The sequence below is a fragment of the Mya arenaria genome, chromosome 11 (genome assembly GCF_026914265.1).
Source record: "Mya arenaria isolate MELC-2E11 chromosome 11, ASM2691426v1".
Taxonomy (NCBI): domain Eukaryota; kingdom Metazoa; phylum Mollusca; class Bivalvia; order Myida; family Myidae; genus Mya; species Mya arenaria.
Genome location: NC_069132.1, coordinates 70,144,714 through 70,158,860, shown reverse-complemented (window position 1 = coordinate 70,158,860; position 14,147 = coordinate 70,144,714). Strand labels below are relative to the sequence as shown.

The following is a 14,147-nucleotide window of genomic DNA, read 5'->3' as shown; positions in this document are numbered from 1 at the left end:
CCTAAGATTTCTTAGGATATTCTTAAGAATACTTAGGAAATCCAATTTAATTTCTGCAAGGGAGGTTTTCATATTTCTGTCCAAAAAAATATGTTTTAAGCATTTTTCTAAAGCGTTACTAACGCTTTTAGACATATATTATTTATTTTTAAACGTAACTATGAAAAACTGCAATCTGCATCTTTTGTCAGCAGTCTATAATATCACTGGTTTTAAGATAATAACGCAAATTGGCTCTTTCCAAGACAAAAAATTAAAAGTTGTCAACACGTTAAATCTGTGAGAGTGCCACTTTAATCATTTAAGAAATTGTCATTTTGTAGGTAAGATTAATTTTCACTGACCTTCATATGATTTTAGATCTGAGTCAGGGGTCAGGTATATCACTTTTTCAAGTCAAACTTGCTTGGTGAAGCACACACTTTTTACTTAAAAAGAGCAACAGTTACTATATTCTTGACAGTTAGCGAAGATTGCAAATATTAATGCTTTATATTTATAACATTCGATTTTCATTTTTGCAGCTGAATTGCAAACGCTATTTTACATCTATATATAAAAAATTTAACAACACAGGAATGTTTTTGTTTTGAAAATAATTTTTAATTAACAGGACGCATATAATTGATTATCATCAATAAATAAATGTACAAAGGTGCATAATCCAACGGATTAATTGACATCTTTGACTAACAACCTTTAACTATTCAACTGACGAGGCCCAGTGAGGCTCAAGTTTTCGTCATGTTGATTATGGAATTACATATTTTTTTAACAGAACAGAACAGAACACTTTTAAGGTGATTGTGCATGCTATTTTCAACTAATCACAAGGTTATATTTTGTCTACATCTAGCACAAGCAAGCTTATTTGGGGCACTTTATTCTATTATGATATGGCATATTTTTTTGATACACCTTATGTTAGGTTGAAAAGTTTTTTCTTATCTTCCTTTAAAATTGATTCTTACTAAAAGTAAAACTTAAAGTTTTTCTCATAGTGGCAAACATTAAAATTGTAAATTTTCTTAATGATAAGCTTCACAGTTCTTTACAACAACAACAACAGAAGTTATAGCATTTGTTTCGTTTACTTGTCCTTGTCCTGGTGGCTTTTTTTATTTTGGTTCTTTTAGAAAAACTGTTCATGATGTTCATTTGAAACTTTGTACACAGGTTCATATTTAAAAATATGCATACTAGTACCCACTTTGTATTGAAGAAGTGTTCATGTGGAGTTATGGCCCTTGGTAACCAGAGAGGAATGGACAAGTGTTACACAGGTTCATATTTAAAAATATGCATACTAGTACCCACTTTGTATTGAAGAAGTGTTCATGTGGAGTTATGGCCCTTGGTAACCAGAGAGGAATGGACAAGTGTTAGCGTATTCATTTGAAACTTGGTACACATGTTCAAAGGTGATAATATATGCAACCTAGTAATTGAAGTGAGCCAAACCACATTGAAGGCAATTCTGGTCAAGTTATGGTCTCTGGATAAACTTAGGGTAACAGACAAGTGTTTGCATATTCATTTGAAACTTGGTACACATGTTCAAATGTGATAATATATGCAACCTAGTAATTGAAGTGAGCCAAACCACATTGAGGGCAGTTCTGTTAGAGTTATGTCCCTTGATAAACTTTGTGTGTTGATAATGACTGCTGTTTTGCTTTTACCATTTTTAAAGATGTTTGCATTTTTATCATGATACAGAATTTAAGAGTTGTTGAAATGAGACATGCTTTTGAATGATACAGACAATAATGACCTTGTGATCTGGATAGTTTGAGTGGCAGTTAGCCTAGAATACTTGTGGGAAATGTATTTTGGACTTTCAGAGCAAGCAGCTTGAAGATGGGAGGAGATTCATTGCTAGCACTTGATATTATAAAGCTAACATGCTCATGTCTGCCATTGTATGAGTCCAGTGCAATTTTGATTTAACAAAAGTTTCATGTCTAGTTAGGTTCTGATATACTCTGGAGACAGAAAACTTCTGTTGATTTAAGCTGGTCAGTTTAGTGTTGTGTTTTACCCATTTAAAATTTCTGTTCAAGTCAACATTTCGGCATAGCCTTTAAGCACAAATGAGGTCAAGGAAATCAAGAAATTCACATGAAACTTGGTCCACTCTTTAACAATTACAGTGCATATTTATTATAGCAAATCACTTACTTTGGGTCACACAATTCTGAAGTTATGACCTAAATTGATCTTTTGAGAAAACCAGTCAAACCTGAGAACTATATATATGTGATTCTCTTGTTCATTTTTTTGTTTCATGTCTTTGGTTCCTTTGTAAATTCTTTTTCCTTTGTCGCGTCTTGAGATTGGCAGACATGAGTTTGATAGATATCAGCATGATTTTAAGTGCACAATCATGTAAATTATCCCACTGTGTATCAAATATTATGTTGCTTTGAACTTAGTTTGTTTACTTTCAGAGTATTTTCCTAATATCAGTGTTATGTGCATTTAGCAAGGTAGTATATTTATCATGAACAAGAAACTTCGATTTTTTCATATTTTAAAACGCAGTGTTTAATGTTTTCTTTTTATTGTGTTTCAGGCGTCTTCCCAGAGTAGCTTAAACGAAGCAGGAACGGGAACATCAGTGTGATATGGTTACCATGACAAACATTAGCTAGTGACCACCTGTTAAAACGAGGATGAATTTTTTTCTGAATCTAAAGATGTTTGTTAACTCTGGAATGTTATGATCCCAATTTGTGAATGAGCTAGAAAATTCTGCTGTTTAAATGCACCTGAATGAGTTGTGTGTAGGTAACTGGTTTATGGAAATTGCACAGGCCCTTTACATTGTTACAGATTTTGTTAATTGTGTTACAGATTCTGTGTGACACTGTTACAAATTTTATTAGTGTTCTATTCTAATTGTGAAACAGATTCTGTGTGACATTGTTACAGATTTTATAAGTGGTCCATGTCATGTTAACCAATAAATGCATGTAGAAATGCCATATTTATGTCCACTATGCAAAGGAAAAAAATTCTTTTATCATAGAAAATAGCGTCAAATAAATCATTTTGATGTTTAAAATACATATATTCAACCACATTAAATAGAAAACACTGGACTTCTGATTTTTGAATACTAATTAATCAGTGATATAATTATGGTTTGAAATTGTCTAGAAATTAATCGATGAAACAACTGTAAGGGCTATGAAACATTTAGTTTTATTTACTTAATTGGTAATTTTCAACCTGTATTGGGACCAAAAAATTCGGGTATGGAAATTTTAGTTCAGATTTGTTTCTATTGCAAGGAACATAACAATTTTATGTATATTTTGTTACATTTATTCTTTTGTTAGAGGATACAATAATGCCTGTTACTTAGTTGGCTAATTTTTACGCATCATTTTGTTTTGTTCTGTCTTGTGTACAAAATCGTGCAGTTACGCCATTAACCTGGAAACATGAATTTTGATATATATATGTTATTGATTATTGTCACAAACTGTTGCGATATAAGTTTCTGTTTATGATTTATGACTTATTACATGTACTGATTTAGTTATATGTTGCTCAGGCATGTTGTTGTTTGGCATTAAATTTAAGGACTTCAACATGTGTTGCAAATGAATTTAGAAAATCTTTATTTTAATTTGGTATTTAAGGGACTAGACAGCTGATGGTCCCAATATAATACATAATTTCACGCGATTCAAAGGCTATTTTGTCACTGTCTAACCTGTTTAAAATTAGCATATAATGGTTTCCCAGTTTAAAGTGTGTATATTTTGCATGCGATAAAAACAGTTGCATATATTGACGCTATTTTAAAATTTGCTCGGATTTACGTGGTAGACGAAGCCAGTAAATTTCAAATCGGAAAAAAATATGCAAAAATGTGTTACATCAGTAAGTTTTAATACATTGAATCAATTTATTTAAGTTTTCATCAATTTTCTATTTCTTGCAATGGTATCATCTGGTGTCTAGTCCCTTTAAGTGGTAAGTTTCATAAGCAATATCCATTGAGTACGGAATTGTACTGCAGATAGTATGGGGTTAATCGTCATAGAATATTCTAATCACTTCCTGTGTGCTATAGATCATGTTACTGTGAAATCATTAATGTTCGTGGGGCATTAATGTTCGTGGTTTTCGTGGGTTGGGTGATCCACGAATTCAAGATCGCACGAAATATAAACCCTTATTCACTTTTTCAATTGCCTTGTTATGTACATACTCTAGTATATTATTTACAGAGGTCGCAGTATACAGTGTTAAAACCTGTCTCACTGTATAACTTACGATCATTATTCTGTTAATATATTATAACTGCCTTTAATAATAATAATGAACCAAATCAATTAAATGTGTTTTATGCAGCAAATGACAGTTATAAGCACGTGTTTAAACGTGTGCTGTTAATGAAAATCTCCAAGTTTACAAGATGTGCGTGATGAGTGTCTGTACTCGATTTTTTTATTTAATGAAATAATTAATCGATTACTAGTACATTGAAGGTTACTAAGCACCGAACGTGACAATATACGCACCTTTTCGGTGTTTTCACAGTTTGCAAAATTCTGTATTGGCATTCAATGGCTTCCCCTATCTGTATTTATGATCAGGGTACATCTTCTTTTATTACCTTTATTCCCAATTAAATCAATAAGTGACATGGGTATATGCACTAATTGGCATGTCGTACCACATTAGCGAGTGTCATAAACCGAGTGACGTAGAAGACGGAAATCACGGGCCAGCGCGTGGATATTATGCAGACGATCTAGCACGATCGCATCTTCGATTTTTTTTTCAAATATGAAAATCCACGAATTCAAGTACCCACGAAATTGTTTTTTTTTCGGCAAACCACGAAATTTCATGCCCACGAACATTAATGATTTCACCGTATGTTTCTCGACAATTGCTCCCCAGTCCATTTCAGAAAGATCATGAAATTCATTTTTTTTTTAAATGAAATCATACTTGACCTGAATAATTTTCTGTGCATTATCTGTCCTAACATATCATCATCCATTGAAAATTTGATATGAAAGTGCATGATGAAAGCCATATTCACTGTACCGATTTTCTGTTGATAAAAATTGACGCTTTTGAACATCAATGTAAAAATAATCGTGTAGGTATTTGAATTTTTTTGCTTATAAGATGATGAATACGCTTCAAACAATATGGTAATTAAAAATATTTTGGATTGGTGTTATGTAGTTTAACTTTTTATTTATTATAGATTAAAAATATTTATGTAGAAATGTTATAGACAAATAAAAATATAAGTTAATAGTGACACATGCTAATTTTAATTTATACAGGGTGTTTTTCATACACATCATCAAATAACGCAAGGTTAAAGGCCTGAAATAAAATATTGAATTTTCTTCTCCCATGACCAAACTGCAAAAATCAGCTTGACCGAAATGATTTTAATCCTTATATTTAAAGATAAGATTATTTATTTTGATTTTGTATTCTTGACCAAGCTTGTTTAAATTCAAATATTTGTCGACTCTGACCAACACAGTATATCTATCTGGGTCGTGGAAGTAAATCAAAGAACATATTGCATCTTGCCTTACAGATTCTTTTCAAATTTGTACATATCTCAGATTTGTCATAATCTTTATGTGCCACTGAAAATCTGTGATAAATTTAAATCTCGTCGAATTTCTGTGGTATATCTGTCATATAATGTGAATTGTACACTTAAACCTCATATTTTCAAATTATAAAGACCACAATTGTAGTCTTCAGTGTCAAATTCAATGTGTTTGCCTTCAAACTAATGATTTATTATTGGCTAAGAACTACCATCCTCTTTATTGTGATGACTTTTGCAAGTATTCTTTCCTCTTTTGTTATGAAGTTGTACACAGGGATGATGATCGGAAACATGAAAATAATCTGGAATTCTGTCCCAAAGCAGGGTGAAATTCTATCCCGAAGCAGGGTGAAATTCTATCCCGAAGCAGGGTGAAATTCTATCCCGAAGCAGGGTGAAGGGGCTAAGATCCTTGATGAAATATTGTTTCCAAGACCCTTAACATTCATTTCTACGAACTCCTTACAATTTTGATGCAAACGTCCAGCATATTAACCAACTTTACGACTCTATGCTAGCATTTAAACAGATTTAGGTGGTAGAAATAAACACATGCCTGCAAGCCCTGGACTGTTAAATAGTAGGGCTAGTTCAAAAATTTGATGCCAAGCATAAGTATAAGATTTCGGTCTTGTTCATCCAAAAGTCTAATTTCGATGACTGAGATTTCAGGATTAATTCTGGATTTTATCATTCCTGTGTACATGTTGCATAAACAATTTTTTGTCTACTGTCTTACTATTGTACATTAAGTCGTTGAAATTGCCTTGCTTTCTAATGGTTACCTAAAAATGTTGTATCCTGCTTAATTTTACAACCAAATGGTTCTCAAGATAAATCCATCAACCGGAATCATGACTTCCTAATTATGTGGCTGCAGTCAACATTTATGCTTTTGTGGCAGTCAACAAGTTCAGACGCACAATATTTTTTTTTTTTTTTCTATTTTCTCCATGTAAGCTGCACAGAAAGTGCCTAAACTATTTTATTTCATACAACCAAAGAAATAACCTAATTTGTATCCTATTGTTATCACAAAAAGGTTGTTTTCTGGCTCAAAATTGATTAAATAATTAATATATTCATATATATATATATATATGTTGTGTACTTGCTATAGAAAAATGTATACAAGATTAAGTTGTTAAGTTGCGAAACACAATGTGAACATTAACTTGTAGCTCTTTGTACATAAAAAAATGCAGTCACGTTTTAAGTCACTTTGCAAATTAGTATTTAAACTTCGCTTAAAGTCATTTGCAGAAAAAAGAATTGAATCAACTTGAAGGCTTACTGATTATTGCATAACCCATTCTGTTGACCAAACAAATAATTTTCCATGAAATAGTTCTTTTTGCAAGTACATAATATTTGTAAATGACATGTACTGATCACAGGGTCTCCCAAAAATTAGAGCAATTTATGCAAAAGTATAAATAAAATAATTCTGGTAAAAATCAAGTCTCTCAGTAGCACTGTGTTGATTGATCAAAATTAACTGGTCTAATGTCAGAATCCCCTGGAATTCTGGTGAAAAAAAGGTTAAAATGCCCTGGAATTCTGGGAAGAAAATGTCAAAATCCCCTGAAATTCTGGGAAAGAAAATGTCAATATGCCCTGGAATTCTGGTAAAAAAATGTCAAAATCCCCTGAAATTCTGGGTGAAAAAAGGTCAAAATCCCCCTTTTCTCTGGGAAAAAAATGGCAAAATCCTCTGGAATTCTGGGGGAAAAGTCAAAATCCCCCTTTTTTTCTGGGAAAGAAATATGTCAAAATCCCCTGGGATAGTCTTCAGGAATTGGCATGTAAACATTGTGCACTAAAAGTAGTCTACAAGTACTCGTACAAGAAGTGTTTCGCAACCTCGATTATAAATAACTAAATCTCAATAACATTTAATTGCTTCTTCGATTTAAATTAAGTACATTTCGGCTAAAGTGTTTTAAGGTTAACCAAGTTAGACAACTGTGCAATATTAACACTACAAAAGTAGGGTATAAATGTGTTACACTATTTTTATTTACACTTGTTGTTTTTCTTTATATTACAAGGTATTGAAAATACTTAATTAATTTATATCTTTACAACTATAAATGATTAACAATGCTGTGAAATTCTTTTGAATTATATTATTTTAAGTTGTTTCTGGTATTTCTCACTTAGTCATACATAAATTACATGTATTTATATTAGATGCTGTTGTAAGTGGACTATATTATGTCTAGCGGACTCAAAATGAAGTTTATTTTATCTTCAGTTTACGCAGACAGCAACTGTAGAATGTAGTATTTAGGTTATATCATTAGTGCTTGTTTAAAATTTATTTAATCGTCAACTAGTGTATCTTGTAGCCCCCACTAAGGGGGGAAAAAGCTTAGAATAAAGACTTATTATATGAAGGATTCGGGTGAAATTACAAATAGTTCTTTATGATTACACGTCTGTAACGCATGCATTATTGTGTTTAATTTTCCCTTAAGTGTCTATATAATATTGTTTCTGATCAAATAAGACTGGAAAACAAAACCACATCTGTCCTAATCTCCATCATCTTTAGAGCCTTAAGTACTTTATTAAAATCCCATTTTAATGCAGTGTAAACGTGTGCAACTGAATACACTGTACATAAATGCAACTGTTACTATGTCATTAATATCTACTATTATATGATACAAAAAAAATCATGTTTAATTATAAAACTTTTTTTTGTGCTATTGGGGTAGTCCACGTGTAGATAATGGATCAGGGTCAGGCATAATAAGTATGTTGTTTAAACGAACACGTATTTATACTGAGTTTCAGAAGACATGTTCTCGGTTAGAAGTGAAGCCAGTCATATTCACTACAGGTTTCTTAAACAACAGGCCCCAATTTCTCGAAACTTCTTAAGCTTAACAGCTAGGCTTAAGTAGCTTATTTGAATTAGATAAAATACATACTGAAATTGAATTTTGATACATGAAAAATGGTAATTTGCGATCATCATAATCATAATTCCTATTCAAGGTATAAAAACTCTTAAAGAAGTAAATATTATGCAAATTATTGAAAAACAAAAATAGTGAGCTTAGCTTAACCCTGTTATAAGGGACTTAATGAGTTTCGAGAAATTGGAGCCAGGACTGTCCATCTATATTTATATGGGTTTCTTAAATCCAGGATTAATTCTGAAAATTGAGAGCTTTTGACTTCGTACAATTCAGTTGTAAATACTATTTTTAGCTCAGAAATGTACATCAAAAGCAGTAGGAAATATCTTTAAATAAATATAAACAATTTCAAAGGGGTCTAAGCCTCTTGACCCTGCTATAGGCATTAATCCCTCATACCAAAACAGACTCCCTTTTTTCAAGATTGACATTTAACAGCTGTTAGAAACCACTGACATAAGCTTGCTGCATGTACATAAGGCATATTATCAATAAATGAAAATGAATTGTATTCATAACATATAAATAAACTTTGAAGCTTTGAACAGACTCCCTTTTTTCAAGATTGACATTTAACAGCTGTTAGAAACCACTGACATAAGCTTGCTGCATGTACATAAGGCATATTATCAATAAATGAAAATGAATTGTATTCATAACATATAAATAAACTTTGAAGCTGCTCATGACTGTACAGGTTAGCTTTATTTCGAGTGATAAAGTGAAAAGTGAATATTTCAGTATGTCAAACAATTATGAATGGACTTGTATGTAAAGAATTTAGGAACAGTGAATTGATATCATTATCACAGAGTTGTGTTTGTTACATTGAATTTCCTTATATAGATTATGATTTATGAATATATACTAAACATAGATATTACTTATGTTGCTGCTTCATGTTCAATGCCATACTGGTGTTAAACTTATTGTTTGCTAAGGATAAGATTGTCGTTCATTTGAACAGTGTTTTTTGTCATCTGTAACTATATGCATCATGCCGCTTTCTTCATGGATAAATAAATCTTCAATCGCTTGAACGAGTTGTAATAGTTTAAACTTTATCTAATAATGTATTTTACAATGATCGTGAAGAAAGGTACAGTCGAAGCTCAAAAGCTCAAAATCGCTTGGTCCGAAATCCTCATTGGCTCGAATTTGATGTAAACTGTAACCGATTGCTTTTTACTGTAGGTAAGCAATCATGCTTGGCTCGAATTTTCATAGGCTTAAGGTGTTTTTGCCGGTCACAGTGTTCAAGCCAACAGGATTCGACTGTATAAAAACATATGTTAAGTGATGCTGGTTGGCACGATGTTTTGTGAGCGTGGGATCTCATGTTATGGGGGTAACTGGTGTGGCCGTTGAAAACTCTCTCTTCCCACTTGGTTAGTTTTCAACCAATCTAAAATACATGGAGGGAATCAAACCAAGGATACTTTAGTGTTCAGCTGGGGCTGTGTTCACTTACATCAGAGATTAAGATGGAAGGCAAAAAAAAACTGCATGCTTAAATTTTCCAAAATATCTATGCCATGACTAATTTTGACAAAAGATGCGTGACCGATTGTAGGACATATTATTTATAACAGTTACAGCACTTTTGACCATATTTACTCCTGTAAAAGCATTTTAATATTACAACAAAATTAATGAGTCAAACTCAGACTCGCTATATTTGTGAAAATGGGCCAATGAGCGCTAACTGGACAATCGTATGTTGTTTGTTCGTGCTTCAGTTGTGTCTGTCAATTTTGAAAATCCATTTATGATGCTATACAAAGACAAAATGTCCAACACCAGAGGCGAGTTGCAAGACCTGTTTCCTATCCACCAACCAACTCCTACCCAGACTTGAAATCGACTGATGAATGAACAACTGAATACTTACTTTTTTGCTCAACATAAAATTCCCCCAAACAAACGAGACTTACCTGTAAGTAGAAGTTGGGTTGGGATTCTATTAGTCATATTTCTATTGAGGGGATCAAATGAGATGTGCAGTGACCGTATAGTAATCAATCAGTATTAACCGCCAAAGCGCAAGGAATATTTGTCCCAAACCATTGAGGGATCAAAAATAAATTAACTCCCTTTCCCAACAGTAAGAGGTAAAAAGGGGTGGGTTCAGATCAAAAACCTTCCAAGAACCTAATGCGGTGGGCATTTGATCCCCTCAATAGAAATATGACTAATAGAATCCCAACCCAACTTCTACTTACAGGTAAGTCTCGTTTGTTTGGGGGAATTCTATTACGTCATACTATTTCCGGAATCAAATGAGATTTCAACGCAAACAAAAAATGACTTGCGCAATCTCGTACAGGCACTTATTCAAAAACATCGAACATTCGTAGAAAAATGGGTACCTGTTTACTGTAAAACAACATCCTGGAAGGAGCAACAACTTTCTCTCTCCAGGGGCTTGTCATAGAATCTTATAGTTGTTGAAACCACAGGTTTGGGTGGTTTAATATAACTTATTATCAACTGTCTAACACCATTACGTAACCCACTAGTTTGTTCAATATATTCTGCAATAGTACTATATACACAAATTTCGCTATCTAGCGTATATCTGTTCAATTTTAGGATCGGATTAACTTTTCCTTTCCTTGACTGTTTCAACAGCCCAAAGTAGTGTAACACATAAGACTCACTGTCTTTCATCATATTATCAAGTGTCAACAAAGAAATAGAATGGCTTCGACTTGCCTGAGTCAAAGCTATAAGCATAACTAGCTTGTAAGATAGCATCTTTAATGACAACTGTCTTGCTGGTGTCAGAGTTTTCAAATAACACAGAACTTTTGACACATCCCATGTCTCTTTGTATTTTGGTTTAGTTGGACGCAAGTTATAAACACCACTGAGAAAACGTATAACTAATGGATGGCTTCCCACATTATAACCATTTTGTTTTTTACATAAACTTGATAAAGCACTTCTTGCAGTATTTAATGTTTCATAGCTCAATCCTGAATCATATAGTTCAGTTAGAAATTCTATGCAGTACTCTATAGGGGTTTGAAGTGGATCAATTTCCCTTTCACGACAGAAGTGAATCCATCGGTTAATGTACGTGGAATATTGCTTCTGTGTAGTCTTTCTCCATGAGGCCATGATGATATTAATATACTTTTCAGATAAGTTTCGCTTTTCATAGGATCTCCGGATATACGACATAGCATTAGATGTAGTTTGTTGACTAAAGGATGCACTTTCAATGTTTGTGGTAATTTCAATGTTTCCTGGTCCACTTTCAGAATGAATGGATCGTGAGTCAACATTTCCAGAATACTGGTGAAAGAATTCTGTGTTATCCAAAAAGGTGCCACCAGCAAGGCCTCTGCTCTGTCCTGCCTCACTTTCTGAATTACTTGTGCCACACACCTGAAAGGAGGAAAGGCATATATGTATCTACCATTCCAATCCACAGAAAAAGCATCAACTGCTTCTGCATCTGGATCTGGTTTCCATGAAACAAATCGATCCAATTGCCTATTCAAACGAGAAGCAAACATGTCAATTTCCGGCAAACCAAAACAATTTACGGCTTCTGAAAAAACAGATTCTGCTAGTTTCCATTCAACATTTTCATTAAAATGTCTTGAACTAAAATCTGCCTCGTTTGCAATTCCAGGAACATGTGTTGCTGAAAGCCAAATTGCTCTATCCTTACTCCAGAGCCACATATGCTTTGCAATGTTGTTAAGTTGTTCTATTTTACCACCCATATGACAAATATATGCAACAGTACACGAGTTGTCAGAACGTATTTGTACATGGATGTTTGATTTTGTCTTACAAAATGACTTGAGAGCATGGCTTGCAGCAAACAATTCCAAGACATTGATAAGATTCTGAATCTCAGTATCATCCCATCGGCCACCAATACTTTCATTCTCTGAAACAGCACCCCATCCAAAAGAACTAGCGTCTGTGGTGATTATGAGATCTGGATTTCCATGTATAATCTGTCTATTTTGGTGAGAAAGATTTTGAATCCACCATGAGAGTTCATTTTTTATACTTTCTGTGATAGACATCATAGACTCATAATCACCAGCATGGTGTTGAAGTGCTTGAATTTTTGCACATTCAATAGTTCTGTAAAACAATGGACCAAACTCAACAGCCGAAAAGGATGACACCAAAAGACCCAAAATCCTAGCAACATCTCTAATTTTTGCTCTATCCTGTTTTTGCAAATCTGTGCATGATTGGACTATTTTTTTCCACTTTTTCTGATGGTAACGTTACCACCATTTTTTCTGAATCAATATCATTACCAAGAAATGTTATTTTTCTAGTTGGAACAATTACCGATTTTGTTTCATGAATCATGAATCCTAACTCCGTCATGAGATTGACAGTATCATGAACATTTTGCTCACATTCAGAATATGTATCACCCATTAACAGTGATTCATCAATATAACCTGAATTTTTGTGTCCCATCATGCGCAGAGATGCATAAACTGGCTTCATCATTTTTGTGAATTGTTTTGGCGCACAGGAAATACCATTTGGCAGGGCTCGATACTGGTATATCTTACCAAGATGAATAAATCTCAACTTGAATTGATCTTCAACTGCAATTGGTACACTGTAATACCCATGTCTGATTTCAGTGCTAGCAAAAAACATATTTGGTTTTACCAATTTTAATGCAGATTCAAAGGTGTCCATTTTAAAATGATGGTATTCAACATATTTGTTGAGATTTTTAAGATTGAGAATCATCCGGTATTCACCAGAACGTTTTGGTATGACAAAAATTGGAGAAATATATTCATTTGGATGGTGACAAACCTCTACAGTGACTTGCATTTCCAATAAATTTTCAATTTCTTGGCTAATCACATGCTCTTCTGTTTTCGAAAAATTACTTCTGTAACAGATTGAGTTTTTTGGGTTTTCCCCTTTTATAAATTCAATATGGCAATGTTCAATAATATCTAAAACATTCTCATCACTTGTAATTTTTCTCCAATTTTTGACATAATCTTGTAATCTACCTGCACGAAAGGTACTGACCTGATCTACTTCTTCTGTGGAAATTTGCCTTTTTTTGTCATGGATTGGGATTCTGTGCGGGCTTGAAAACCACCACGACCACGGAAGCCTCGGCCTCTCGAATTGTATGGGTTAAACCCTCTTCGGCCCCGTCCTCTCATCGGACCTCCACCACGGCCTGTGGCTTTACCAATTCGGTTCATGTTATTGATTTCTCTGACGTTATTATTCACGTCATTGTCATTGCCGTACAGTAAATCAGTGTAGGGCAAAGATGCCGAAGTCAAATAGTGGTACTTATAGTCCAAGTCTGCTTTGTGAAGTTCTTTTCTCTTTGAATTTATCATTTTGTTAGCGTGGCCAAGGAGAGCAATGGCTGTGGTGCCTAATTCAACATGCTCAGAGTCTGTTTCACTTTCAGCTGTTCCCAGCTTTTCCACAAGCTTTACAACATTCACCGATGCCTTCAAAAGTACACCTTGAAGTGAACATAACCTACTATCTTCTGCCTGTGTGAAACTTTTAAGCAAGCGCCAGATACCTTGGTTTACCCGCGTCTTTACAAGAGAGTCACAATTTTGCGGTCTGTG

The 14,147-nt window shown here is 33.6% G+C and overlaps 1 protein-coding gene across 2 annotated transcripts in view; it reads left to right on the top strand.

The window, feature by feature from the left end:
• The window catches only part of LOC128209592 (kinesin-like protein K39), a 44,344-nt gene extending 32,265 nt beyond the window's left edge, over window positions 1-12,079 (top strand). The window contains exon 5 of one of the 2 annotated variants that reach the window (XM_052913689.1): window positions 11,805-12,079. In XM_052913689.1, coding sequence (XP_052769649.1) covers window positions 11,805-12,020 — 216 coding nt within the window. In that variant the 3' untranslated portion in view covers window positions 12,021-12,079. Of the gene's footprint in view, window positions 1-2,575; window positions 9,575-11,804 lie in introns of those variants that run through there. The other variant, XM_052913690.1, reaches the window with a different exon arrangement.
• The last annotated feature ends 2,068 nt before the right edge of the window (window positions 12,080-14,147 follow it).